Raw genomic sequence first — 26,477 nt, 5'->3', positions numbered from 1 at the left:
AATAGCAGGACCCACTGGTTCATGAAATCCTCTTCTGTGCTCTAAAATGTCAATGCATTCCCAGCAGATCTCTTTCCAATTTTTGACTGAAAAAAATCTCCAAGGAATGAAATTGTACAGCCCTCATGGGACTTGTATGGCATTGCTGAACTTTTCTTACAACATGGTGATGATGGACTCCAGCTCCAGTCAGAATGGTCAATAGTGGGGGTTGTTGGGAGTCACAGCACAGCAAAATCTGGAGGGCGTCATGGTGGCTACCTCTGCATTACAGTTATAAAGTTTTTTCTGACATGCAAACTATTGCCCGCAGAACCACAGTCTTCATGCTGAACTGATAATCACAAATAATGCCTAGAACACGTTTCTACATTCCAAAAAGAAATGAAGTATCTAAGTTTGCAGGCAATGTCTCATAGTGACGAAAGCTGAGTACAAACAACAGTGGGCTGTGAGTATGTTGGGAATTAAGGATATAGTCTTATTTTAAACACAACTTTCTTGGTTTAACTTGGGAAACTGCTTGACCTAGGACAAAAAGCAATGGATTTTGCAGTACAGCATGGTACTATTGAATTTCTTGGAAGGCCTTTCTAAGAGAACAGTTCAACCTAGAGACTATGGGGCCTCCTACCTTGACAGTTGACGAAGAAGCTTCTACTGCTTCTTCATGGAGCAAATGCCCGTTTAGAATTGTTCTTTGCTATGAATCTGATTTTGGCTAATTAGACTGTTGCTGTCCATTGTAAGTGTTGAGTAAGGTTGTCTGAAATGTTCCCACCCAAGCTTGCATCACAGAACAGTGAAATATCTCCATCCAAATCTTCCCCATGGTATACTCTGTTTAGGAGAACATCGCCGAGCCCTGCGTGCTGTAGTCTCCCTGGCTATGAAGTCATGACAATATTGAAATTGTCACTGCAACCAGGCAAGGGGTGGCATTGGTAATGAAGAGTGAGGGAATTGTATATCTTCATGATGTTACCTGGGTACACTGAAGGCAGGGAAGCTACACTCTATCATCACACAATATTCTTTGGCTTCAAAACGTGCAAAGGATGCCTGTTACTGTTTGGCAGCAGAGGTGTAGCTCAGGTCCCTTGCACCTTTGGCAAGGAGCTGTATCAGTAGCCCCCTGAAAAATCACTTTACCACAATAGCCACATTAGAAATCACTACATTTTACATGACCCAAGTGAGGGTGAGGTGAGGAGGAAGCAGGGGCATACGAGGGTGGGGTGTTGGGGGAGGTCTGCCCCACGTACCACTTTGAGGGTGACAAGATGGCCCGCTGCCTCCCCCCAGCTGTAGAGCAGCTGAGGGTGCGTGCGCAGTCAGTATGGGCGCCACTTGTGCGCCGTCCGTACTGCTGCTGCTCGCGCACGGCATCCATACAGGCATCCGTGTGGGCTGCTGCACATGCGCAGTCCATACAGACATCACACAAGTGCCGCCAGGCAGTTCGCCCCACCCCTCGGCATCCCACCCCAGGTGCCTGAGAGGGTTCCTCTGCCAATGGGAGGAAGGGCAAAAAAAAAATCACACTTCTTTGTGCCATGGCACGATATGGATGGACAGCTTTTGATCTTGCCACGACGGTGGTGGTGCGTTTCCACACACACACACATCATATAGTCCATACTCTCCAGTGGTCTACCTTCATACTAGCTTTGCATTTTTCCTACGGCTCAGCTCCCAGTTCTTGTCTAAACCAGCAACTTTACTCAGATTTCTGGGGTGATTTTTGTGCCCCCTATGGGGGCCAGTTTCACCAACCCCTAGGTACGTCCCTTTTGGCAGTGAACTAAGTACACAGTCAGAGTCAGGTCACCTACGCAGGAGTGAGAAATGAGCTCCCTCAGGTGCAGTGGTGGGGGGGTAAATTTGGTTCAGTTCACATTTAAAGACGAACCTACCTAACTCGCGCTTCCTAGAGTAATACTTAAACTGAAATGCAACCCCCTTCCAAAATCCATGCTTCTCCAAATTTTTGTTCTCCAGCCAACTGATGTGCACAACAAGGCACATACTTGGGTAAAAGTGTGCATTAAAGTGAATATTATGATAAAAATAACATACCTGGGCTGGATCTATACAGATGAAACGCTACAGAAAGAAACGTAAGAGCTCTTTATTGAAAATCCCATTGGCAGGAACACGACAAGGCTGCCCGATTTCCCCACTGTTATTTATCTCTGTTCTGGAGGTGCTCTTGAACATGATCAGAGGGGACCGGCTGGTGGAAGGTATTCAGGTCGGAGCGAAACAATATAAACTTAAAGCGTTTGCAGATGATCTAGTTTTGACCCTTCAGGAGCCAGAATCTAGCACGAAAAAAGTATTACAATTAATTCAAGAGTTTGGTCGGGTAGCGGGATTTAAGTTAAATAAGAAGAAAACTAAGGTATTGGGGAAAAACTTCACAGTTACAGAGTCAGAACGGTTTCAGAAAGAGACAGAGTTGAACGTGGTTAAAAAAGTAAAATACCTAGTGGTAAATATAACAGCAAAAAATCTGAGTCTATTTAAAGGTAATTATGAGAAATGCTGGGCAGAAATTAAGAGAGACTTAGAAAGTTGGACAAGATTGAAACTTTCCTTGTTAGGCCGAATTGCTGCTGTAAAGATGAATGTATTGCCGAAAATGCTTTTTTTATTTCAAACATTACAGATTGTGGACAAAACAGAGTGTTTCCGGAAGTGGCAGAGAGATATTTCTAAATTTGTCTGGCAGGGCAAAAAGCCCAGAATTAAGTTTAAGATATTAACTGATGCGAAAGAAAGAGGGGGCTTTGCCCTGCCAGACTTAAGGCTGTACTATGAATCAGCAGCTTTTTGCTGGTTGAAAGATTGGCTGCTTCTCGAAGACACTGATGTACTAGATCTGGAAGGTTTTGACAATGCGTTTGGTTGGCATGCATATTTATGGTATGACAAGGTTAAGATCAATAAGAATTTCAAGAACCATATTGTCAGAAAAGCAGTGTTTAATGTCTGGACAAAATACAAAGACTTATTGGAAAACAAAACTCCAAGGTGGCTTTCACCATTGGAAGCTAAGGCCCGGAAAAGACTCAATATGGAGGCCAAATGGCCGAAGTATTGGGAAATATTAGAAAAAGATGGAGATAATTGGAAATTGCAGAGTCAGGAGAAAATGAAAGACAAAGTGCGAGATTGGTTACATTATGCTCAGATTAAAGAAGTTTTTAAACTTGATAAAAAGTTAGGATTCCAGGTGGAAAAATCGAAGTTAGAAACGGAACTGTTAGAGCCTAAGACTAAGGTACTCTCAAGAATGTATAACGCTGTTAAAATGGAACACACAAGATGAAATGGTTAAATCGGCTATGATAAAGTGGGCACAGGACATTGGGTATAATATTATGTTTGAGGACTGGGAAAAGTTATGGACCATTGGGCTGAATTTCACTGCATGTAATGCTTTGAAAGAAAATGTAATGAAAATGATATATAGATGGTACATGATCCCAGTCAAACTTGCAAAAATATACCACTTGTCTGATAATAAGTGTTGGAAATGCAGGGAAAGTGAAGGAACGTTTTTTCACCTCTGGTGGACTTGCCCTAGGGTTAAGGCCTTCTGGGAAATGATATACAATGAGCTGAAAAAGGTATTTAAGTATACCTTCCCTAAGAAACCAGAGGCCTTCCTTTTGGGCATCGTTGACCAGAGGGTGCTAAGGAATGACCGAACATTTTTTATGTATGCAACAATAGCAGCAAGGATACTCGTTGCTAAGCATTGGAAAACCCAAGATCTACCCACACTGGAAGAATGGCAGATGCAACTGATAGACTATATGGAACTGGCTGAGATGACTGGCAGAATTCGAGACCTGGGAGAGGAGACGGTGGAAGAAGATTGGAAGAAATTTAAGGACTATTTGCAAAAATATTGTAAACTGTATGAATGTTAAGGAGGATGCTTGATCACAAACAACTTGGCACCATTGAATTAGATAAATTGAACTATGAAGATAAGCTAAATTTAGGAAAAAATCAACTTTTAGATAATGATTAGGCTAAACTAAAAAGTTTTAAAAAGTCAAATGAATATATCTAAAATTTAAGATATAACATTGGAAAATTAGATAAGGTGAGGACAAGGTGATAAATTGCTGAATTAATTTTTATATTTTGGAACGTAGGAGAGGGAGATGTGAGGAAGTCCAAAAAGGATAAGAAAATATGTTATGAAATGTGATGTTTTTTGTATGTTTTGTTTATTATGTTATAATTTTAAAAAAAACTATTAATAAATATTATATAAAAAAAGAAAAAAAGAAAATCCCATTGGCAACAGATTATTGCTCTAGAGCACCATCTGGTGCCGCATGTTTATAACGCAGTTATAACAATGTATTTGACTAGTGTAGCTGAGTCCCAAGATGCATCATATAAACTACCTGCTCAACATGCTATATACAAATGTGCATTAGGATAAATTTGTATTAAAATATTGGTGAATTCCCATGAGGACTTTTTAAAAAATGCTAGCTGATGCAAAAACATGAAAAATTTAAGATAAACTTGGAAAAGGGGAAATCAGAAATAAGTGAAAACTGACATATTCAGGTGGCACCATGAAGGCAGGTATTGGTATCTGAGTGGTGCAACCAGTCTTTTTTTTTAAAAAAATGTTGAGCCTAGTAGGGTGCAGTGGAAACTGTGTTATTTTGGCTCTTCTTTCCGACAGCAAAATGTCATGAGCTGGCACCCATGCCTAATTTAATTGTAAGTGTATAGCTTAGCTCTATTGAACTCATTTAAATACTGATTGTGCTTTATTTACTCCAACCTATATCAGTGAAACATCAATACTGTCAAGCCAGTGAACTACTCTTTTGAGCTCTGTATATTTTTCCCAGTGGAAAAACGGGATGCTATTTCAGACTCTGAAAGTTCGATACAGAGATGAAATGTTTTGTTACAGCTATAAATATATCACCAGCTATATCAGGATTGGAATAAAACTAATCATTTTTTCTTGAAAGTCTAAGGACTGTGTGTTCTCTTAAGAGCTGAGCTGTATATGAAGGGCCTTTTTTCTCCATGCAGGGTTCAGGCTATGAAATTAAAATGGTCACTTTTGAGAGCAAAATTCATTGCAGAAAAATATATATCAGCATAGTTTAGAGAACCATTTCCTGCCTAGTGCGTCATTTGCTTCTGCTGCAGTCTCAGCCAAGAAGTAGACTTCTTTAGAATTGAGGAAGGGCCAATAATTGGACTTATTCCCAGGCAAGTGTGTATAGGATTGCATCCTTAGTTGCATATTGAAATCCAAGGTTGGCATATACTTGCCATCACATTAATTTAAGTGGTGTAGTGTCTGATACACAATTCACACACTGCACTTTTAAGTGCCTTCTACAACTGACCACTAATATATGCAATATGTTGGCACATGTGTTGAGGGAACATTTTCAGTACAGTCAAACTTTGGTTGTCGAACGTAGTCTGTTCTGGAATCCTGTTCAGCTTCCGATATTTTCAGAAACCAAGATGCGGCTTCCGATTGGCTGCAGGAGCTTCCTGCATTCGAGCGGAAGCTGCGTCGGATGTTCAGCTTCTGAAAAAACGTTCAAAAACTGGAACACTTCCTTCCGGGTTTGTGGTGTTCAGGAGCTGAAACGCTCCAAAACAGAGGTGTTTTGGAATCGAGGTTTGACTGTACCACTACCAGTTTTGCTCTGAACTTGACTTCACGCATGTCTACTTTTATTTTGATCCTGTGATGGTCTAAATCAACTGATACAGATCAAATACTATAAATATTTTTCATGTCACACAACATTTTCCTTTATGGAAGCAGTTCATGGCTGCAACTCAGATTCAAAGGTATCTCCTCATGAAATATGGGATAAATATGTTCATATATGCGCATGTGTGAATCATCTGGAATGACAAATCATGTAATGACTACCTACCATTGACCTTCCTGATGTTGTTGGGCTACAGCGTTCATCTCCCCTGATCATTGGCCATGCTGGCTGGGGCTGGCTGGGTGTAAGTCAGGTTCCCCATCCCTGAGCTACTGTTAAGTTGGAGAGTCATATATTATCCTGCAAACTTATCCACAATTCCTATTAAATCACTGTGCTTCTATAACTCAGGTGAATCATTAATCTTTTTCTCTAGGCATTTATTCACAAGAAGCACACTTTTCTTTTCTTTTTAAAGAAAGGTGGATATTCCTATGTATCTTGAAAACAACCCAGGAAGTCCTGACAGTTAGCAGAATGGATGATACAAGGCCCCAAGGGGACAACACTCCTGCTTTGTGCTCTTTTAATGGTATAATGTGCATGAGATGCAAAATGAATTATGCTCAATGAATGTGGAGATTTGTTCGATCTTTGCATACCAGAGTGCTTACCTAATGCACTCTACACAGCTTAAGCTTGATATCCAGAGACTCTGTTGTTTATCGGCTAAAAACAGGTGTTTTAGCATAAACACACAAATATGCTTGGAGATATCTATAAGAGAGAAAAGCATTCTAATTAGCCGGAGAATCAAAGGCATGCGGATTAGTTGTGATGTGGAATTGAAAGCCAATTCAGATTAGAGTGGTGTGGTGACAAACACCTTAACAACTAAGAAGTGGTTTTCATTATAAAACTGCCTCACAAACCTCAAGATATTCCTCTCTCTTGTGTGCAGAAGAATGGTGAGGTGTTGAATATGTTTAAAAATCAAACAGAATTAGCGACATTTTAGAATGTAGTTTTGCTTTTTGTTTGAAGCTTATAGGAGCTACAAAAAAACTCCTACTATTTTAGGACGCTTATATTTAGAACAGCCAGGTTCTGTTCAGAGGTTGCTGGGCTCCCATTAGCCCCAGTTAGCATGGGTAATGGTCCAGCTTGGTAGGAGTTGCAGAACAACAACATCTCAAGGGCAGCTGCTTAAGAGAGGATTGGCTTAGAATGCATGTCACCTGCTCTGCATCTCAATAGACACCAGGGGAGGGCACAGAATGCATGAAATCACACAAAACAAAATACAGACCATAAACCACATTTAAACAATTAAACTAAATCAACAGAGCAGCTTAACCTATCACCGAAAAATAATAATTAATATGCTAAAATGCTGAAAATGCCTGGGCAAAACAAAGAAGTCTTTATGCAGCACTGAAATGATAAAAAGTGCTTCTAAAGAGATTTCAATAATAAACTAGGCACCACCCTAGGAACCTCCATTGAAGGGGGATCTCAAAAGAAAGGATGAATGAAGGACTAGCAGAAGCTCACCTGGCGCCATCTTAATAGCATTTTCAGTTCCAGGTAAATACTTTTCTATTCATCTAATTTATCTAATCCCTTATGGTTCACAGTCTTGGCCTTTTGGTATTAAATTGTGTCTTTAAAAGTCTTTTAACTGGATTTCAGGGTTTTTTCTTTTAAAAAAATAAATTGTTACAATATAAAACAATAAAAACTATATGTTAATGTCTTCTGCCCAAAGAGCTTCTTTTTTAGGGCGGTTCTAAAAATATAGTACTGTAAACAAATACAGTGGTACCTCGGGTTACAGACGCTTCAGGTTACAGACGCTTCAGGTTGCAGAATCCGCTAACCCAGAAATAATACCTTGGGTTAAGAACTTTGCTTCAGGATGAGAACAGAAATTGTGCTCCAGCAGCGTGGCAGCAGCGCAAGGCCCCATTAGCTAAAGTGGTGCTTCAGGTTAAGAACAGTTTCAGGTTAAGAACGGACCTCCAGAACGAATTAAGTACTTAACCCAAAGTACCACTGTACATAAATGTACCTACAAGAAAAGCTATCTTTTCTTCTCTTGGCTTCCTCCTGCTTAGGCAGGCAGGAACGACAGGACCTTCAAATTATCTACAAAATTTGGAAGAACAGGTTTCTCCAATCCGCTTTGCATTCAGCACGTTCAAAGTAGATGCAGAGAATACATATGGAGAATATAGTTTCAACAGTTGTCAGCAGTATTTTCAAATGATCTGAGAAACACTGAGAAATATAATTAAAATGCAAATTAAGGCTGGAAATATGGAAGTGGAAAGTACAAGTCTTCTTTTTCTGCCACTGGGACAGCTGGTCTATTTACAATTCAATATTTCCTGTAAAGTAAAACTAGGGCTGTTACCTGAACCCAGTGGTTGCCATACCCACCAAAAAAGTGCATCTTTGGGTGCATCTGAGAATGCATGTTGGTCACACAGTGGGTCATTGTAGTGGGTCATATCTTGTGGGTCATTGCAGCCGATGAAAGGTCCAACAGCAGGCCTCCTCGTCACTGGCAAATAAGCCTGATGCAGGTAAGCATTTGCTGGTTGTGATTGCCTGAAGAGGGACCTTAAGCTGCATCTGTCCACCAGTCTCTGTTCAGTGTCTCCTAAGTCAGGCCCTCCATCATGGAGGGCATGTGTTGTGGTGAGATCACTAGAAACTGCCTCCCTGTTGTGGGGCGGGACCGTTTGGATGGCCACAACGCCCCATGTTGCTGGGGCAGAAATTTGGTCAGTTGGGTTGGCTATTGGCTGCTGAGGGGGTACTTAAGTTGCTGCACGTTGCTTTCTTGCGACGTGCAGCGGATCACCCGCCCTCCTCTCCCTATATTTAGGGTTGTTCTCATGGCCTTGCTATGCCTGTCAAGGGGTCATCTGTTTTGAAGCAGGGGCCCAGTAAGAATTTTGCCATTTGGCTGATTGGCTGGTGCCACTTGGTTTTTGCCTACTGTGTAGCAAATCGTCACAACTTTGTAACTTTGGCGATTAGGCATTTGGTTCAATGTTTTGGGGAGGGGACGTGGTTGACTGTGCCTGCCCCTCCATTGCTGCTGCTAGGGAATTCCGTTAAAGGAATCCAGGGGCTCGCCTTGCTTTTGTCCGAACCCTTTCAAGGGGCTAGGGCCATGCCAGAGCCCCTAGGAGCATCTGGGGTGAGCTGTGAGATCGAAGGAGTTCTCGCTCCCCAGGATGCTTTCCCTTACTGACATATGGTGGTGCCCAGTGTCAGTCCTGTTCCTGCCACCATACAGGTTCAGGTAGTCTGGAACCAATGCCTAAGCAACCACTCACATGCTGTAATCAATAAAGTTGTGGCCAAAATTAATGCCAAAAACCTTAAACTAAAATCTGTGTCTATGGTGTCTTCATTTGGGGGTAGTTTTGGGGGTCTTCACACACAATTATAGAGAAGCAGACAGATAGGAACATTCCATTTTGACATCATCACTATGTCCCGGAACAATTCAATGCAGGGAATGTCAAAATAATTGGTGGCTCATAGGTGCCCACTATGGATTGTGTCGGTGCTGGTGCCCAGTACACCATCACAGTAAGCCCACTGGGTAGATGAGCAATGGCAATTTGCTCAGCCTCTGTGCACCCTGGAACAAGTCCTGTTAGCAAATGGTAATTGGAGTACCATTTCCTGCTAAGAATCCTGGAAGTGGGTGCTCACCAACTAACCTATCCCTTTCCTATTTTTGTCTGGAGGTTGGGGGCATAGCAGAAAGGACAAGACTGACAGTGGTAGAGAGCAACCCTCGATCTAAGTCAATCTGGCAGCTGTCTGCATAACTGAACATCCCTGCTTTGAATAGTTGTCCTACCCCACCTAAAAGTTATCAAGTATTTTCACCCTATCTACTTAAATATCATGGCTTGCTCTTGCTCTCCAGCCTGCTAGACTTCACAAATGACCCTCATAGTTGAAGGTAGATATTCATTTCACAAAAATTATCCGTGCTCTCCCAATCTCTTGTCTTATGCAGAGCAGTTTTCTACTCTTGCCCATTCTCCTGCAGGCAGACTCAGTACTTGACTGCTTTCCAAACATATGGCAACTCCTAGGCAAAATAAATAAGTGGAAGGAAATCCAATTTGGCCAAGCATACTACACATATTTCATCTTAAGGCAGTTTGGCAAATATTTATAAGCACTTGAGATATTTGAAACGATGTGTTTCTTTGGAAAACTGGCAAGGAAGTCAAGATAAACGTTATTTTTTTTTTTTCTTGCACGGGCATTCAGTGATGCCTTTAGAGCCAGATAATGGGACACAGGTCTGGGAGGCCTCTGCCAACCCCCCCCCCAAAAAAAAAAAACCCACACTCCATCAGTAACTGCCACCCACAATGTCTTTTTTTTATTTTAAGAGAGGGTGCGTGTTGCCAAGCAAAGATCCAGACAGTCGCGCCTACCATCTTTGGATCCCAGAGTGATGCACTTCTGGACCCATGTGGGATGCTGGGAGGTAAAAATGGCTGTCTGAAGCTTTCCTCTGTGGCATGCCTGCTCAAAACAGAAATACATTGTGACCAGTTACTGCTACCACACCACCTGGTAAGACCAACTGGTGCGAAGGAAGGAGAAGGCCTGTATTTATTTATTCAAAAGTATTTGCAGGGGTAGTTGGGACAGAACTTGACAACCTATGTGAAACTTTAGGAAGAAAGCAACAGGACCTGCTCATTCCTTCTTGCATGCTACCCGGTAAGCCAAACTCATGCCTTGACTCTTCCTCGTGAGGTCCTGGGCACAGCCATAAAATGCTTTCTGTATTGGAAAAGAGAGCCCCCCAGTCTCAGATGAGTCCAAATTCAGTAGAAATGAAGACTGCTTCCATGCTTAGATTTCCTTGCTGAGTTGGACCAATGACACTTTAAAATCCTAAGTGCTGCCACTGCCTGGGGGTTAACTCAACAAACCAAGGAGGATAGAATTATCATGGGTGACTACTGCTGTGAATTACACACACACACACACACACACACACACACACACACACACACACACACTGCCCTTCTTATGTAAGGGAAGTGCATATCACACTGACTCCACACTTAAGAATTGCTGCCTGCAGATTTCCGCAGATTTCTGTCTAGTCAGTGGAACACAAAAAAAAGAGAGAATCTGTGACTGGCAAAGTGTACGCACTCCTTTCTAATCTAATGCATGGGTGTACAAATCTTACTCCCAACCTCCCACTGCTAGATCTCTGCCACATCTCAGAAGAAAGCAGCTGTCAAGAGCAAGTGTGCCATTTTTCTCTCACTGTTTCCACTGACAGCCTCTCAATCCATTAAGTTATCTCGTTTTTTTAAAAAAAGCTGTTTTTCTTTCATTAATTAGCCAAGGTAGGCTGGCTGCTCTCATTGTATTCCTTCTAACCGATATTAAGTAGCAACATTCCTTCAGCTCCTTCTGAATCGAGAAAATGTGTGCGGCTTTGAACAGATGTAAAGGCATCACAGAGTTCATTTAGAACATAATCAGCAGATAATTACAAGGTACTCAGCTAAATTGCAATGAATGGCAAGTGCCAGTCGCTTTCTCCAAACACCAGAATTAGGCGTTTTTATCTCCACATGCAAAAGGGGGTCAAAAGGAGCAGGAAATGACTAATTTGAAAACCTTTTATTATGGCTAAGTTTTGTAAAATTGATATTCTACATTTTGTGCAAGAAAACAATGTTCTGATTGTTTCTGCTGTGTGGATCCTGTTCTATAGTAAATAATAGTAATCAGAAGCATTGTAAGTTTTCCTCCAGTTAGTCCAAAACATACACCACCTAACCTCAGCTTCTGCTGGACTTGAAACACATACAGATCTGAATCTTCATAAAAACTATCAATGTGTTTTGATGTGTCTGTTTTCAAAACATAACATGGCTGTCTATTTTTATTTTTACTTTTTTAAAAAGGATAAAGCCATTGCTCCTTTATTGCAGAATCCTAGGTGGATGGCCTGTTTATCTGTGGCACCTGGCAAACACTTATTCAGCCTGCAATCTCGGTCTTAGAAGTGAGTCTACAAGTTGAATTTAAGGCTTCCAAATTATTTTTGTCCTCTCCCCATCCCATCCCCTCCCCTCCTGCCTCTGCAACCTCACAATTGGCAGCAAGTCAGGACCCCACTTCATTATAGAAGGACTCACCTAATTTCTGTGATTGTTAGTTGACTTGTCTGGCAAGCAGACTCACCCAGAACTTAAGTAACTTTTTACACGTTTCCATCAGACATGAATTGCTAACTTAGGCTTCAAGCCTAATGCCACTTACTTGAGAGTAATCCCCACTGAATTCAACAGGACTTGCTTCTGAGGAGGCATGGTTAAGACGATACTGTTAGTCAGTACTTTGCACTCAAAATGATGGTCTTTGTTACATTTTTATCATGTCCTTCCTTCCAGAAACTCAGAGCTGTTCACATCCTCTATTTTATCCTCACAACAACCCTCTGAGGTAGGTTAGGATGACAGAGAGTGACTAGCCTAAAGATGCCAAGTGAACTTCAGGGCCAACACTACCATTAGGCAGGGTGAGGAGGCTGCTTTAGGTGGCAGGTGATGGGAGGCAGGGAGTGCTGGCGAAATAAGATTCAGTGACCAATCTACTCAGCTTCTGTAAGCAAAATGTCTATCTTGTCCTTTGCATCCAGCAGCAAAATGTCTTGGGGTGGCCCTGTGTGGCTGAACAAGGATTTGAACCTGGGTCTCCACTCTTTTTACTACACACACTGGCTAAGAGCAGCACGGTTTCTGCCACCATAATGGTTTCCTGCAGATCATGCAGAGTATGCATATAGCTTCTACTCACTTGGTTCAGATACATTATGCAATCCTTGTGATGCACTATATGAATTATTTGCATTCACATCAGCAGAAACACCTCTGTGGCTTTACAATATCCATGCCTGCTTGTTTCATGTAATGTTGTCCTAAGCTGTTTTTTCAGATGTTACTTAAGAAGCTGGGGGGCTGAGTGGCTTGCAGGGTCTTAAGGCTGATCTCTTGGATGACATAACAACACTTTGTTCCTTGGCACTTTTCTGTCTCACATGCCCTTTCGTGATCTTTATCAACTCTCCCTGCAGAAATACTGTCAAATTTAATAAACCACTCAGCATTATTTATAAAGCTGGATGCTCTAAGTAATGTAGGAAAGGGAAGATGCTCTGAGCTACTTCACATTACTCCTAGTCAAATGATGCAAACATGTGGCTTCGAGTGATATTTTGAAATCCTGTGAGTTTATAAATAGAGAAATTTTTTAGCATCTATCAACATTCTCACACCCCATTTTCCATGATAATTAATGATTGGCTTAATGTTTAGGGCTGTCATCCCAGGCAAATAGAACTAGGTCCTGCTGTGCCAATGCAAAGTTATAGCCTTGTGCCATTGCTTCCAAGAGACTCAGGGTTTTGCATTGTTCAATGGATCCCTCCACAGCAGTGGGTTTCAAATGTTCCAGATGGGAAGGAATGGGGACAAATCGGGAGGGGTTTTTTCCACCATCCTTGTGGTATTTTGGTCACCACAGAGGCTCAGGAGACTCAGAGCCTCTTCAAAGGAGGTCTGCTACTCCCCAGCTTCTCCCCAGCAATGCCTATGAAAATGGCCCAGATTCAGCTACTTCCTGTTTGCTGCTCTGCTTTCAGGGCACTCCTGCTGTAGTTCTAGAATCCCAATAATGTGGATGGCTCTCAAAGGATGACTCTCATGGAGCTGTAGGCCTTTATTCGTTATTATGTTCAGCACAGAAACAAAATGATGTATTGATGCAGAACATCAGTGGATTATAAACCAAGAAATTCAGCACTGGAGGGTCAAATGCCTAATAGATATTATACTGTTCCTGGTGGCACACAACTTGGCATTCTGGGAATATTCAGATAAGCACTTTTCAGATAACAATGAAATTTTTCTGCGGCTTGTACAGCTGCTTGGCAAGTATGATGAGGTAATGGGTGAGCATTTGCGGTGTGCATCTTCAAAGGCGCATATTGATCACTTCTGTGAGAAAACCATTGACAATCAACTGATAGTCTTTATGGCCAAGGAAGTGTCAGAGAACATACAGAGCAGGCTGTACATAGCCAAGTATTACTCTGCCATACTAGTTTGCACACCGGATATAAATCCCTGTAAGATTTGTTGACAAAGGTGGGTGATAAAGGTTTCTGTAAAGGAATATTTCATAGAATTCAGAACAATGCATGAATTAACCAAAGATGGGCTTATGGACCTTTTTCTAAAGAAACTTGAGGAAAACAACATTAAGGTTAAGGGCTGCCACAACCAAAGTTATATAATGGTACTGTCAGGGACTCAGCGGGAGCGCAGGGAGGAGAGGAGATGGAGAGCGAGGGGGAGCAATCCGAGGGCAGCGTAGGAGAATATGACAGCAGCCCGATAGATTCCATGAGCCTCTCCAGCGAATCGGAAGATTCACAGAAGGGGGCGCCGATGGGCAGGGCAAGGGGCGACCCAAGGGGGACACCCCAGAAGCAAGGGGCCAGCGGGGACTCCCAGAGCAGCAGTTGGAAATCAGGACCAGCTTCCCCACCAGAGCGTAGTGGGGGGGAGGAGTCCCAGGTGTCAGAGCCCACATATGCACCATAGCATAGCGCTCCTGCCTGCCGCGATGCCCCTGAAAGTAGTGACAGTCGATGGAAGAGAATTGCTGGGGGGACAGGTGGTACAGCAAACACCGCCAATGGTGATGCGAATTGGAAATCACCGCGAAGTCATCAGCTTCAACGTCACCCAACTGTCAGACATGCCCATAGTGTTGGGCATGAGCTGGTTGGACAGGCATTGGCATGGTACCAGCGTAAATTGACCTTCTGCTCCTCCTACTGCGCAGAACATTGCATCATGACTAACCAGGAGGACGAGGGGCAAGAGGATGACCCACAGCTACAACTGGGCATGCTGCAAGCGGTACCCGACAAGTACAAGGCGTTTTTGGAGGTCTTCTGCGAGAAGGAAGCGGACAAGCTGCCTCCCCACAGACCCTACGACTGCAAGATTGACCTCCTGCCGGGGGCAACGCTGCCGACCGGAAAACTGTACTCCATGTCTGAAGACGAACTGCAAGAGCTCAGGGAGTTCATAGATCACAATTTGAAGCGGGGATTCATCCGAGAATCCAAAGCAGTGGGGGGCAGTCCTGTGTTCTTTGTGAAGAAAAAGACACGCCCCAAAAGAGGCTAGTAGTTGATTTCAGAATCTTAAACTCGAAAACCAAGCCCACGGCTTTCCCGATGCCCAAGATCGACGACTTGCTCGCGACGGTGAGGAAGGGACGCATCTTCACCAAGTTGGATCTACGAGGGGCGTACAATCTTATACGCATGCGGGAGGGCGACGAGTGGAAGACGGCCATGTTCACGCCCTTGGGCACCTATGAGTATAGGGTTATGCCCTTCGGTTTTCAAAATGGCTCCCACTGCTTCCAAGCCTTCATGCATCACGTGTTAGCGGGGCTCCTCTACAAGAAGTGCGTCTGCTTCCTGGACGACATTCTGATCTTCTCGGAATCGCAGGAGGCTCACGAGAGAGATGTCAAGGAAGTCCTGCAACGACTACGGGAGCACAGGCTTTACGCCAACCTGGAGAAATGCCAGTTCGACATGACGGAGGTGGATTTCCTGGGCTACAAGCTGTCCGACAAGGGAATCGCCATGGACAGCGCCAAGGTACGATCAGTACTGGACTGGAAGAGCCCGCGCAATCGGAAGGAGGTCCAGAGGTTTGTCGGCTTTGCTAACTTTTATCGCAAGTTCATCAAGGGTTTCGCTATGCAGACGGCGGTCATCACGGACACCCTCAGCTCCAAGAAGAAGAAGTTCATCTGGACGGAGCAGGCGGAGCAGTCTTTTCAGAAACTCAAGCGTCTTTTCGCTTCCGAGGAACAACTGCTGCATGTGAACCCCAGCAAACCCATGAGGGTGGAGACGGATGCCTCCGACAGAGCCGTGGGGGCAGTCCTGTTGCAGCAAGACCCGCAAGGGGATTGGAGGCCGTGTGCTTTCTACTCCAGGAAACTCAGCAAGTCGGAGCAGAACTACACCATCTGGGACAGAGAGTTGCTGGCCATTCATGCAGCATTCAAGGCGTGGCGGCACTTCCTCATCGGAGCCAAACACACGGTGCAAGTTCGCACGGACCATAAGAACCTGGAGTACTGGCGCACGGTGCGGTTCCTGAACCAGAGACACATCCGCTGGGCGGAGTTCTTTGCGGATTTCGACTTCAGGATAGAATATATCCCCGGAGACAACAACATCATGGCTGATGCGCTATCCAGGAAGCCGCAGTATCTGGAGGAAGCAGCACCGGTAGCGGCCAAACACATTTTCGCACCCAAGGCGTGGGCATGCGCTTCAGCCACCGTAGACCTGGAAGCGATACGGCGCGAGCTGCGAACAGATTCCTTCGCACGATCCAAGATGGAGGAGGTGTGCAGCGGCACGGCAAAGGACGACGAGTTCCAGATACGCGACGGACTGCTCCTCCGCAAGGGGGCCATCTACGTACCGGGAGATGAACTCCGCGTGACAGTACTGCAACAGCTACACGACGCACCCAGCGCCGGACATTTCGGCAAGGACAAGACGGTGGAATTAGTAGCCAGAGACTTTTGGTGGCCCAAGATGCGGGGAGAAGTCGCGGATTACGTCACGAGGTGCGACACATGCCAAAGGGCCAAGCCAGTACACAGACCGCCGGCGGGACTGTTAGAACCGCTACAGACCCCGGCTGAACCGTGGGAGAGGGTGGCCTTGGACTTTGTCACTGACCTGCCCAGCTCGAGAGGCAAAACAGCAGTACTCGTGGTAGTCGACATGTTCACCAAGATGGCGCACTTCATTCCTTGCGCGAAGGTGGCCACAGCGGAACAGACAGCCAAGCTGTTCATAGACCACGTGTTCAAGGTACACGGCCTGCCACGGTCTATCCTGTCCGACCGGGGGCGCCAGTTCATCTCGAGTTTCTGGCGGAAGCTGATGGGAATCCTGAACGTCAAGGTCAACCTAGCGTCGGCAAGACACCCGCAGACCAACGGACAAGCGGAGAGGGTCAACGCCATCATGCAGCAGTATCTGAGATGCTACGCCAACCAGCAGCCCTCGACCTGGGTGGACTACCTGCCCCTGGCCGAGTTTGCCTACAACAACACACAACACGTGTCCATGGGGGTGACACCGTTTTTCGCCAACAACGGGCGACATCCCAGGACCTTCCCGGGCTTAGAGAAAGAGGGGGAGGGGGAGCCGCAGGGAGCAGAGGCATTGGCAGAGGAGTTACAGGAGGTCCATGAACAGCTCCGTAGACAGTTAGACCTAGCAAAACACGTATACAAGATGCAAGCAGACAAACACAGAAGAGTGGGGGAGGACATACGGGTAGGGGACTGGGTCTGGTTAGCGGCCCAGGCAGTGCCGGCCAGATCCTTAGCTAAGAAGAAGCTAGGACACAAGCAGCTGGGCCCTTACCTAGTCGAGGCACAGATCAACCCAGTGGCCTTCCGTTTGACACTACCGGAGGGTTCCAGAATGCACCCGGTCTTTCATAGATCGGTGCTAACGCCCTACAAGGCACCTCACAGGTTTCAGGAGCCAGGGACAGCTCCCAGTCCGCTTAGAGACGCACCCATGACAGGGGGGTCGCCGAGGGCGGGGCCACTCAACGAGGTGACGGAGATTTTGGACTCGAGATGGGGGGAAGAGGGGGTCGAATATCTCATCGCAAGGGAAGGTGCCCCGGCCAGCGCCAACAGCTGGGTGCCGTACTATGCGGTGGAGGAGCACTACCTCAAAGACGAGTTCCACGCACTCTTCCCACACAGGCCCATGCCGGAGGATTATTTTGACGAATATCTTTTCACCCCCACACTCTCAGCCAGTACGTTTCAGGGGTTCTCCTCGGCTGAGGAGACGGTTCCAGAGACTACCTCGCCGGAGGGGTCGGTCTCAGACTTGGGTGCGGAACGCTCTTATTGGTGGGACACTCAACCCGAGGAGGAGTGGCGCAGGAGACTGCTCAGAGGGCCCTGGCACGCAGACTCCCCAGAGGAAATGGGGGAACAAGGGGGCATGGACGGGTTGGGGGAGGATCCTGGGTTCGAGCACGCCGGCAACGAGATGGAAGCAGAGGAGAGTGACGTTGATGTACCCGTCACGGACTGGCAGCATGCCAGGGGGGAAGACCTGTATCCGGCATGCACCCCTACAGCATTGGAGCACCCGGAACCCACGCCAGAAGAGGGGGAGGGGGGAAGGGGGGCTTCAAGGGGGGGATGGATGTCAGGGACTCAGCGGGAGCGCAGGGAGGAGAGGAGATGGAGAGCGAGGGGGAGCAATCCGAGGGCAGCGTAGGAGAATATGACAGCAGCCCGATAGATTCCATGAGCCTCTCCAGCGAATCGGAAGATTCACAGAAGGGGGCGCCGATGGGCAGGGCAAGGGGCGACCCAAGGGGGACACCCCAGAAGCAAGGGGCCAGCGGGGACTCCCAGAGCAGCAGTTGGAAATCAGGACCAGCTTCCCCACCAGAGCGTAGTGGGGGGGAGGAGTCCCAGGTGTCAGAGCCCACATATGCACCACCAGCGAGAGAAGATGAGTCAGGGTTGACCACGCCTCCATCGGAGAGCGAGTTAACGGTCAAGAGGAAAGTTGCAGGCTGGGCGCGCGCGCCAGGTTCAAAGGTACAGGCTAGTGGCACAGAAGGTAGCCCGGATAGGGAACCAGGTCCTAAAGCCCGCCGGAAGGAGGGGCAAGAATCGTCAGGGTCAGCGTCAGAGGAGTCCAGAAAGGATGAGACCCTAGCGGGCAGGAGGGCCCAGAGGAGAAAGGAACTTAGGAAGAGGTGGAGCAAGGCGAGAGTCTTAAACTGGTGTGGAAGGGGAGGAGACTCAGACGGGACTTCGCCGGTCTAAGGTCGAGACGTAGAGCTGCATGCTGCGGCTTTAAAATGGAAACTGAACCTCAATAAAGACTTTTGTACATAACTACAGCCTAGCGTTGGTCCTCTGTGAGCTGGGACCTGGAGGCAGCTCTGACAGGTACCCACATGATAGAGCAGAAAAGGGTGCCCAGGCAACAACTGCTTACACTGAACTGACAAGCTACTCCATGGCTGTCATTCTCTCAGTCTATTAGTTTCAGATGCAGCCTCATCATCAAAGGAGTCTATTGCCCCTTTCTTTGTGCTATTCTCTGCCTCTGTTCAGTGGAACTAGATACTGAAAGCCAGTGATCACCATAAAAGAGCCTGCAGAAGCCCTTGATGTTGATGCCGCTATCAAAGAACCACCATGTAAGCACTGCAAGAAGAGGAAATTTGAATACAAGGGTCAGGCTCACAATGAGGAGTGTGTTCAGAAGAAATCTTCAAATGAGAGTTCTTCTACACATTTGTCAACATTACTCACGTTTCAGTTGAGCAGCTTGACTATATGGGTGATGCATGGGGATTCTTGTGCAAACTTGAGAAGCTACCAGAAGAGACACTTACCAGCCACTGTATGGATTTCTACAGAGCCCTCACCAACCACTCCAACATCAATAGTGCGGGTGTTTATATCGAGCTAGACCATCTGCACCACATTCTACCTCCCACAATAGGCTCACCACAAGGTGTTCTGCATTGTACAACCATGGAGCTCAGCTTGCTGCCCTTCCCTTATCTCAGCTTGGTGCTCAGACACTTGTTTTTGCCACCCTAGCTCAATGCAAATATGGAGCTGAATGCAAATGTTCTAGCACAATTTGGAGGGGAACACAGCCACAGAGTTCAGATTGGCACCATCCCTCCTTCTGTCTAATTCTCCAACCCTGGGATAGGATCTCCAGAGGTTTCTGGACTTGAATTTGCATCAGCCCTAAACAAGCTGTCCAATGTTTTAGGGATAAAGGGAGCTGTAGCCCAACAACATCCAAAGGTATGCAGGATCCCCATCCCTGTTACACAACACGGGTTGCCACCATCTTCATCCTAAATTTCTGCAAATAATCTCTGTGAAAAACACCAAGCAGAAGGAAGCAGGATACATAACTGTGAATTTAGATACTAGCAACAACAACAAAAATATACCCAGTCTCAGCACAAGGAAATACAAAGCAGATTTATTAGGAATGGTATCCTCTGAAAGTCTCCAAAGACTTCCAAAGAATCCAGAAAAGTGTAAGGAAAAGCAACTCATGACCTCATCAACAAACAGGTTTCGCTGTCTTAGGTTTTGGTTGATTGCTTAATTATGTGAGCCTCTGAATTTAATTAACTCATCAAAGCTAATTTGAAAAGATCTCTCGAGGCTGTGAGAGCTTATATTGTGACTGCCATTTGTATTTGCTGGTTTGGGACCATCTATCAGGGTTTTGTCATTGCGTCAACATTAACTTTAATCTTGTTTGAATGTCATTGTGTTTACTCAATTTCCAGTTTGGGGCTTTATATCCCCATGTGCAGTGGTGGCTCATAAGCAGATTACTTATAGGGAGGGGGCACCTGGTCTGAATGGTCACATGTGGCGAAGGGGGTGTGCTGTGCATCCTTACCACTGAGCAACATAAGGCAGCAGCAGAGGCAGGGTTCACCTTATGCTAGAGTGTGGCTGCTGACTGGCCACTAACACCAATGGCCTGGCAGGGAACATCTGGCCAGTCCCAAGCCACATATCTATGTTGTGATGATCCAAACACTCCGCTGCTTCTGTTGATTGGATTATCAACTATGACGAGAGAGGGGAGGGAGAGAGAGAGAATTACTTAGATTAAGTGTGCGACTCTGCAAAACAACTGCCTTTGCAAGAGAATTCTGTTCAGCCCCTTTATGCCTGAGTAACCATTTAGGAGATTTTTTTTTTTAATAAAAATGAACAGTGCAATCCTCTATGAGAAGTAAGCCCTGCTGAGTGCAATGGGACTTATTTGCCGATAACTGTGTGTAGGATAGCATTGAAGCCTAGGTTATTCCCTCAAAGGACTCTTGTGTAGAATCTTTACTGTACATCGTCATGCCATTCTGATGATCAGAACCCCACTAGGATGACCTTTGTTCTCACATTCTTTTATTTTCATCAAATGATTTTTTTCGCTACCATGCAGAGGTTGGAGGGCCACCTGTCATGGATGCTTTAGCTGAGATTTCTGCATTGCAAGGGTTGGACTAGATGACCCTCAGGGTCCCTTCAAGCTCTTTGATTATATGAGTCTATGCAACTATTTTATTTGAATTAACCATTTGTATCATGCTCTAAAGCAATGCTGACTATTATGATTGCTTTGTCATTTGCAATATAGAAGACTTTACATTTGCAGAACAGAAATGAGACTAGCATGTATTGAAGAGGCAGTTTGACCTTTCCACAAGATGGTTCTTTAACACCTGTCACCTATTTGAGCAATTTTGATTCTCGCTACATTCTCTATATCTGTATGCAAATTGTCTCGTATAATAATTATGTGCTTTGTATTTTTTGCAATCATAGTTTGGAACAAGAGGGAAGCCAGGTTGTGACTTGTTTGCATAACTCTTTCACTGCCTACTTTTTGAAAAAATGAATCAAAGTATCGTGCAATGAAGCATTGATTCATAGGATCAAACTTTTTATTGTATACACTGTTAATAGTTTACCACTGCTCTTGGTAAAATATTTGTATCTTCTAGAAAAAAACATAGTGGTAGATATCTGTGTGTCTGCAGAAGCAAACATTCCTTGTCCTTTCAAGTAATTTCAGAATGTTGCTTTCTCAAAAGTACAAGATCATGTAAACTAAGGATGACAAATCGAACACATTTACCAGAGTGTACCACTTCATGCTGCAAGGATCATAACCCAATGCTTAACATCCTGACCCCTGCTCATGAATAGGGATGCCACCCTTAATACACCTGCTAGGGAGAAAGATGTTCCTACAAGTCACCTTATTGTGGCCTTGGTGCTGCTAATGCATACAAGTGTTTCACAACATTCATACAAAATCATTCTTATCAAAAGGCCATCTCATATACCCACCCCTCACCCCCCCATGTAAATAAGGTTTACAATTTCTATGGATATTTTTACTCACTGGATTTTCTGCAGAAACAGTGGGTTTTATCTAACACTGCTGTTCCACACACACAGCAGAAATCTACTTGTGCAATCGAGGTTGCACCTCATCTCTCCTGCAGCCTCCACCAGACTCTCAAAATTTGTTCCAGAGGGATGGGGGACAAACAGGGGAGCATGAGGGAGGGAGGGACCACTGCATGAGTGAGAGCAGCTCACGCAGTGCATACCTCCAACATTTCTCCGATGAAAAGAGGGACGTCCCATTCCATAATGATAATTTTACTATTTATACCCCACACATCTTACTGGGTTGCCCCAGCCACTCTCGGCAGCTTCCAAGATATATAAAAACATAATAAAACATTAAAAATCTTCCCTACACCAGATTGCCTTCAGACGGTTCGGGGGTCGGATAACTCCACACCCTCCAACATTTCTCCCATGAAAATAAAGATATCCTAAGGAAAAGTGGGACATTCCTGGGCTGGCTTCTCTTAATCAGGGACGTCCCTGAAAAATAGGGACATGGAGGGTCTGGCAGTGTTGGATACAGCCCAATGAATCCAGTTTAAATTGGAAAATAATGTGGGATGGCATTTTGGTGAGTGGGGTCAATGCTGGCAGGGGCTGATTGAAGTTGTAGAGCATTGTAGGAGCCTCTCAAACATCTGGAGGTCACTAGATTGGTGATAGCTGTGCTTCTGAGGGTCTTCTGAACCTAAGACAAAACTTTTCAGGGGCCCAGGGGACTACAGTACAGTAGTGAGACAGGAAGAACCCCGTTCATGTGTCCTCTTGCAAGTGCTTCATCAGATGACACACATTACATTTGTACACAGCTCAATTGTGGCCTTCAAGTTGTAGGTGGCTGTAGAACCAAGTAAATTCATGCTGTGATGTTTAAAACGTTTGTTTTTCTCTGTTTCATTAGAATGATTATAGGAAGTTATCTATGCAATGCAAGGATTTTGTGGTGGGTGTGCTGGATCTCTGCAGGGACACAGAAGAAGTGGAGGCTATTCTGAATGGAGATGTGAACATGCAAACATGGACTGAGCATCATCGCCCAAGTCTGAGCAGAATCAAGCTGGCCATTAAATACGAGGTCAAAAAGGTAAGCATCCTGTGAGCTGCTTTGTTATTGTCTTTTCCTTTTTCTTTTTGAAAGCCAAATACAAACTGATAAACCAGTGGAATTACTGTATGAGTTTCAGTTCAAAGCACACACATACAAAACTGAAGTGGAAACTGAAAGCAATGTTGGCAAATAAGGAAAAGCAAGGGGCAGAAGGGGAGAGTAATAGCCATGAAAGTGTGTGCTGCTGAACCCTGGAGCAGGTAAATGCCAGGCTTTCGGCATTTACTTTCTTCTTTCACAACAGGGGTGACCTGAGGCTTCTGTGTTTGATCCCTGGGACTCTCATCTGACCATGGCACAACCCTCAGTTCCCTGATTTGAACCCTTCTTGGGCATTTTTGCCTGGCTAGAATGTGTCCTTCAACTCTGCTTGCGATTGCCTAGACAGAGGATAGAGAGGGGAGTGTGAAGAAACAAGCATTCTGTAAATTATAAATTCACCTTTATTGCCCTGCCCACTTTTGCCTCTGGCACCGCCTACCAGAAGATTGCCCAGGAAAGAATGCAACCCCTGGAAGGAAAAAGCTCTCTCCCCCCGTCCCCATTATATATAAGGCCAAGATCTATAGTGTACAGTGAAGAATCAGCCTAACATTACAGGCAGAGTATTATTATTTTTTAAAATATGGTTTGGAGGGAATTCACCCAATGGGGCTTTCCTCCCTCTGCACTCCCTGAAATTGACTGGGGGGAGTCAGGCACTGGCAGAGGAAGAGGAGTGCGGGGGGAGTGCACTGCCCCTGACAGCGTGATCCCAACAGGGTGCCATTGCGGCTGCCCCCCCCGCCTGCGCTGGGTGCCCCGCCCCCGCAGGTGTTGCACCCCGCCCCCACCTGCTCTCCGCCCCCCCCCCAGTGCCGCAGCATGAAGCTCTGCCACTGGAGTCAGGAAAGCCCCCCAAATAGCATGTGGTGGGAGGAGAGGAGGGATCATTCCGTTGGGCAAGTGGAAATGCTTCCACAGATGGAATGTTCATCCTAGTGTGATGTTGAATTTGACCCTTACAGTGGTACCTTGGGTTACAGAAGCTTCAGGTTACAGACGCTTCAGGTTACAGACTCCGCTAACCCAGAAATAGTACCTCGGGTTAAGAACTTTGCTTCAAGATAAGAACAGAAATCGTGTGGCAGCGGGAGGCCCCATTAGCTAAAGTGGCACCTCAGGTTAAGAACAGTTTCAGGTTAAGAACGGACCTCCAGAACGAATTAAGTTCTTAACCCAAGATACCACTGTATTAATTAAATCTACATATATGTATACAATGCTAAGCCTGACCTAGGCTGCTTGGTGAATTTGATTTTTGCAAATTCTGGCCCAAATGGACCAGGGGAACTCTATTACCTTTCTTCACACGTTCCAAATGTTCTGACATAGATCATGGTTCGAAAACTATGGGAAAATGTGCATTTTGAGAGAAAATGTGTTTATAATACATATTTGATTTTGCAGTTAATTTAATTAAGAGCTGTAGATTAATGCAGACATAAGGTAGAACAAGCTTATGGGGATTCAGATTGCAAATCAGATTGCAAAACTGATTGAATTGCCCATCCCTGGCCTAAATGAATGGATTCACCTTGCTTCCTAACTGTGAGAAAATCTCTTTCAGTTCAATGCTGCATTGTTTTGGGGCCTAAGTACTAGCTATAATGTGGTCCATTTGTGCAACAAAATATGCTTCGGGCTTCCTAGACTGTATAGATTTGGCAGAGGAGAAAGGGATCACCACTTCATTTCTCAGAATACAATTGTTTGCGAATAATTTTATCTGGCTGAAACTAGCAGAGCATGCCAAGAGAGAGGGGAGGGAGGAGAAATGGAAAGAAATAGATGGATGATGCAAGAAAACTTGCTTTGTTTTAGAGTCAAGTCACCTGGTATGTTAAGCACACTTCTTTCTATATATAAAAAAAGCATTCTTAGTGCTGTCTGCTTTTTTCAAAAACTAGAAAAGGAAGAAAGCAGCTGTGTGTATGGACCCAGTTCAGATCAGGAAGGCAGTGCTGTGCGGAAATAATAATTTAACCCTTTTTGTGCTGGGCAAATAGCAATTTGGTGTGAATTTTGGCAGGAAATAATTGGTTAGGAAAGGTTAATCCTGTCCTCTCTCTCCCCCTCCCCCTCCTACCACTATCCCAGTCTGAATTGGGCTACCAGGTGAGTGCTTTTTCTGAAAAAAAGGAAAGCAGCCAGCAATTTAATGTATAGCTTGACCCCTAGGAGGATCATTATAAACTCTCTTTTTTTATTGTGGACAAGTGCTATGTGAATGAAAGCCTGGCATTTTTCACCTAGGAAGCTTCCCTCATTTTTATTTTGGACCATTTGGATCCCTTCCAGTCGGGATTCAGGCCTCATCATGGGACTGAAACTGCCTTGGTCGCACTGGTTGATGATCTCCGGCGGGCTAGGGACAAAGGTGAGAGCTGTTTCCTAGTTCTGCTGGATCTCTCAGCGGCGTTTGATACCATCGACCATAACATCCTTCTGGACCGTCTAGAGGGGCTGGGAGCTGGGGGCACTGTCCTACAGTGGTTCCGCTCCTTCCTCCTGGGCCGTGTTCAGAAAGTGGTGGTGGGGGATGAGTGTTCAGACCCCTGGGCTCTCACTTGTGGGGTGCCTCAGGGTTCTGTCCTCTCCCCCATGCTTTTCAACATTTACATGCAGCCGCTGGGAGAGATCATCAGGGGGTTTGGGCTGGGTGTTCATCAGTATGCGGATGATACCCAGCTCTACCTCTCTTTCAAATCAGAACCAGTGAAGGCGGTGAAGGTCCTGTGTGAGTGTCTGGAGGCGGTTGGAGGATGGATGGCGGCTAACAGATTGAGATTGAATCCTGACAAGACAGAAGTACTGTTTCTGGGGGACAGGAGGCGGGCAGGTGTGGAGGACTCCCTGGTCCTGAATGGGGTAACTGTGCCCCTGAAGGACCAGGTGCGCAGCCTGGGAGTCATTTTGGACTCACAGCTGTCCATGGAGGCACAGGTTAAATCCGTGTCCAGGGCAGCTGTGTACCAGCTCCATCTGGTACGCAGGCTGAGACCCTATCTGCCTGTGGACTGCCTCGCCAGAGTGGTGCATGCTCTGGTTATCTCCCGCTTGGATTACTGCAATGCACTCTACGTGGGGCTACCTTTGAAGGTGACCCGGAAACTACAACTAATCCAGAACGCAGCAGCCAGACTGGTGACTGGGAGCGGCCACCGTGACCATATAACACCGGTCTTGAAAGACCTACATTGGCTCCCAGTACGTTTCCGAGCACAATTCAAAGTGTTGGTGCTGACCTTTAAAGCCCTAAACGGCCTCGGTCCAGTATACCTGAAGGAGCGTCTCCACCCCCATCGTTCTACCCGGACACTGAGGTCCAGCACCAAGGGCCTTCTGGCGGTTCCCTCACTGCGAGAAGCCAAGTTACAGGGAACCAGGCAGAGGGCCTTTTCGGTAGTGGCGCCCTCCTTGTGGAATGCCCTCCCACCAGATGT

General features: G+C 45.6%; 1 protein-coding gene across 2 annotated transcripts in view; it reads left to right on the top strand.

Annotated features, from left to right (window-relative positions):
- Positions 1-26,477, top strand: part of TRPC7 (transient receptor potential cation channel subfamily C member 7) — a 117,758-nt gene that overhangs the window by 29,261 nt on the left and 62,020 nt on the right. For both annotated transcript variants that reach the window (XM_079968101.1, XM_079968100.1), the window contains exon 3: positions 22,786-22,968. In XM_079968101.1, the coding sequence (XP_079824227.1) occupies positions 22,786-22,968 (183 nt within the window). The remainder of the gene's footprint in view (positions 1-22,785; positions 22,969-26,477) is intronic.

The sequence above is a fragment of the Podarcis cretensis genome (assembly GCF_951804945.1).
Source record: "Podarcis cretensis genome assembly, chromosome: 2".
NCBI classification, from domain to species: domain Eukaryota; kingdom Metazoa; phylum Chordata; class Lepidosauria; order Squamata; family Lacertidae; genus Podarcis; species Podarcis cretensis.
Note: the sequence above shows the minus strand (reverse complement) of the source record. Positions and strands in the feature narration are given on the sequence as shown.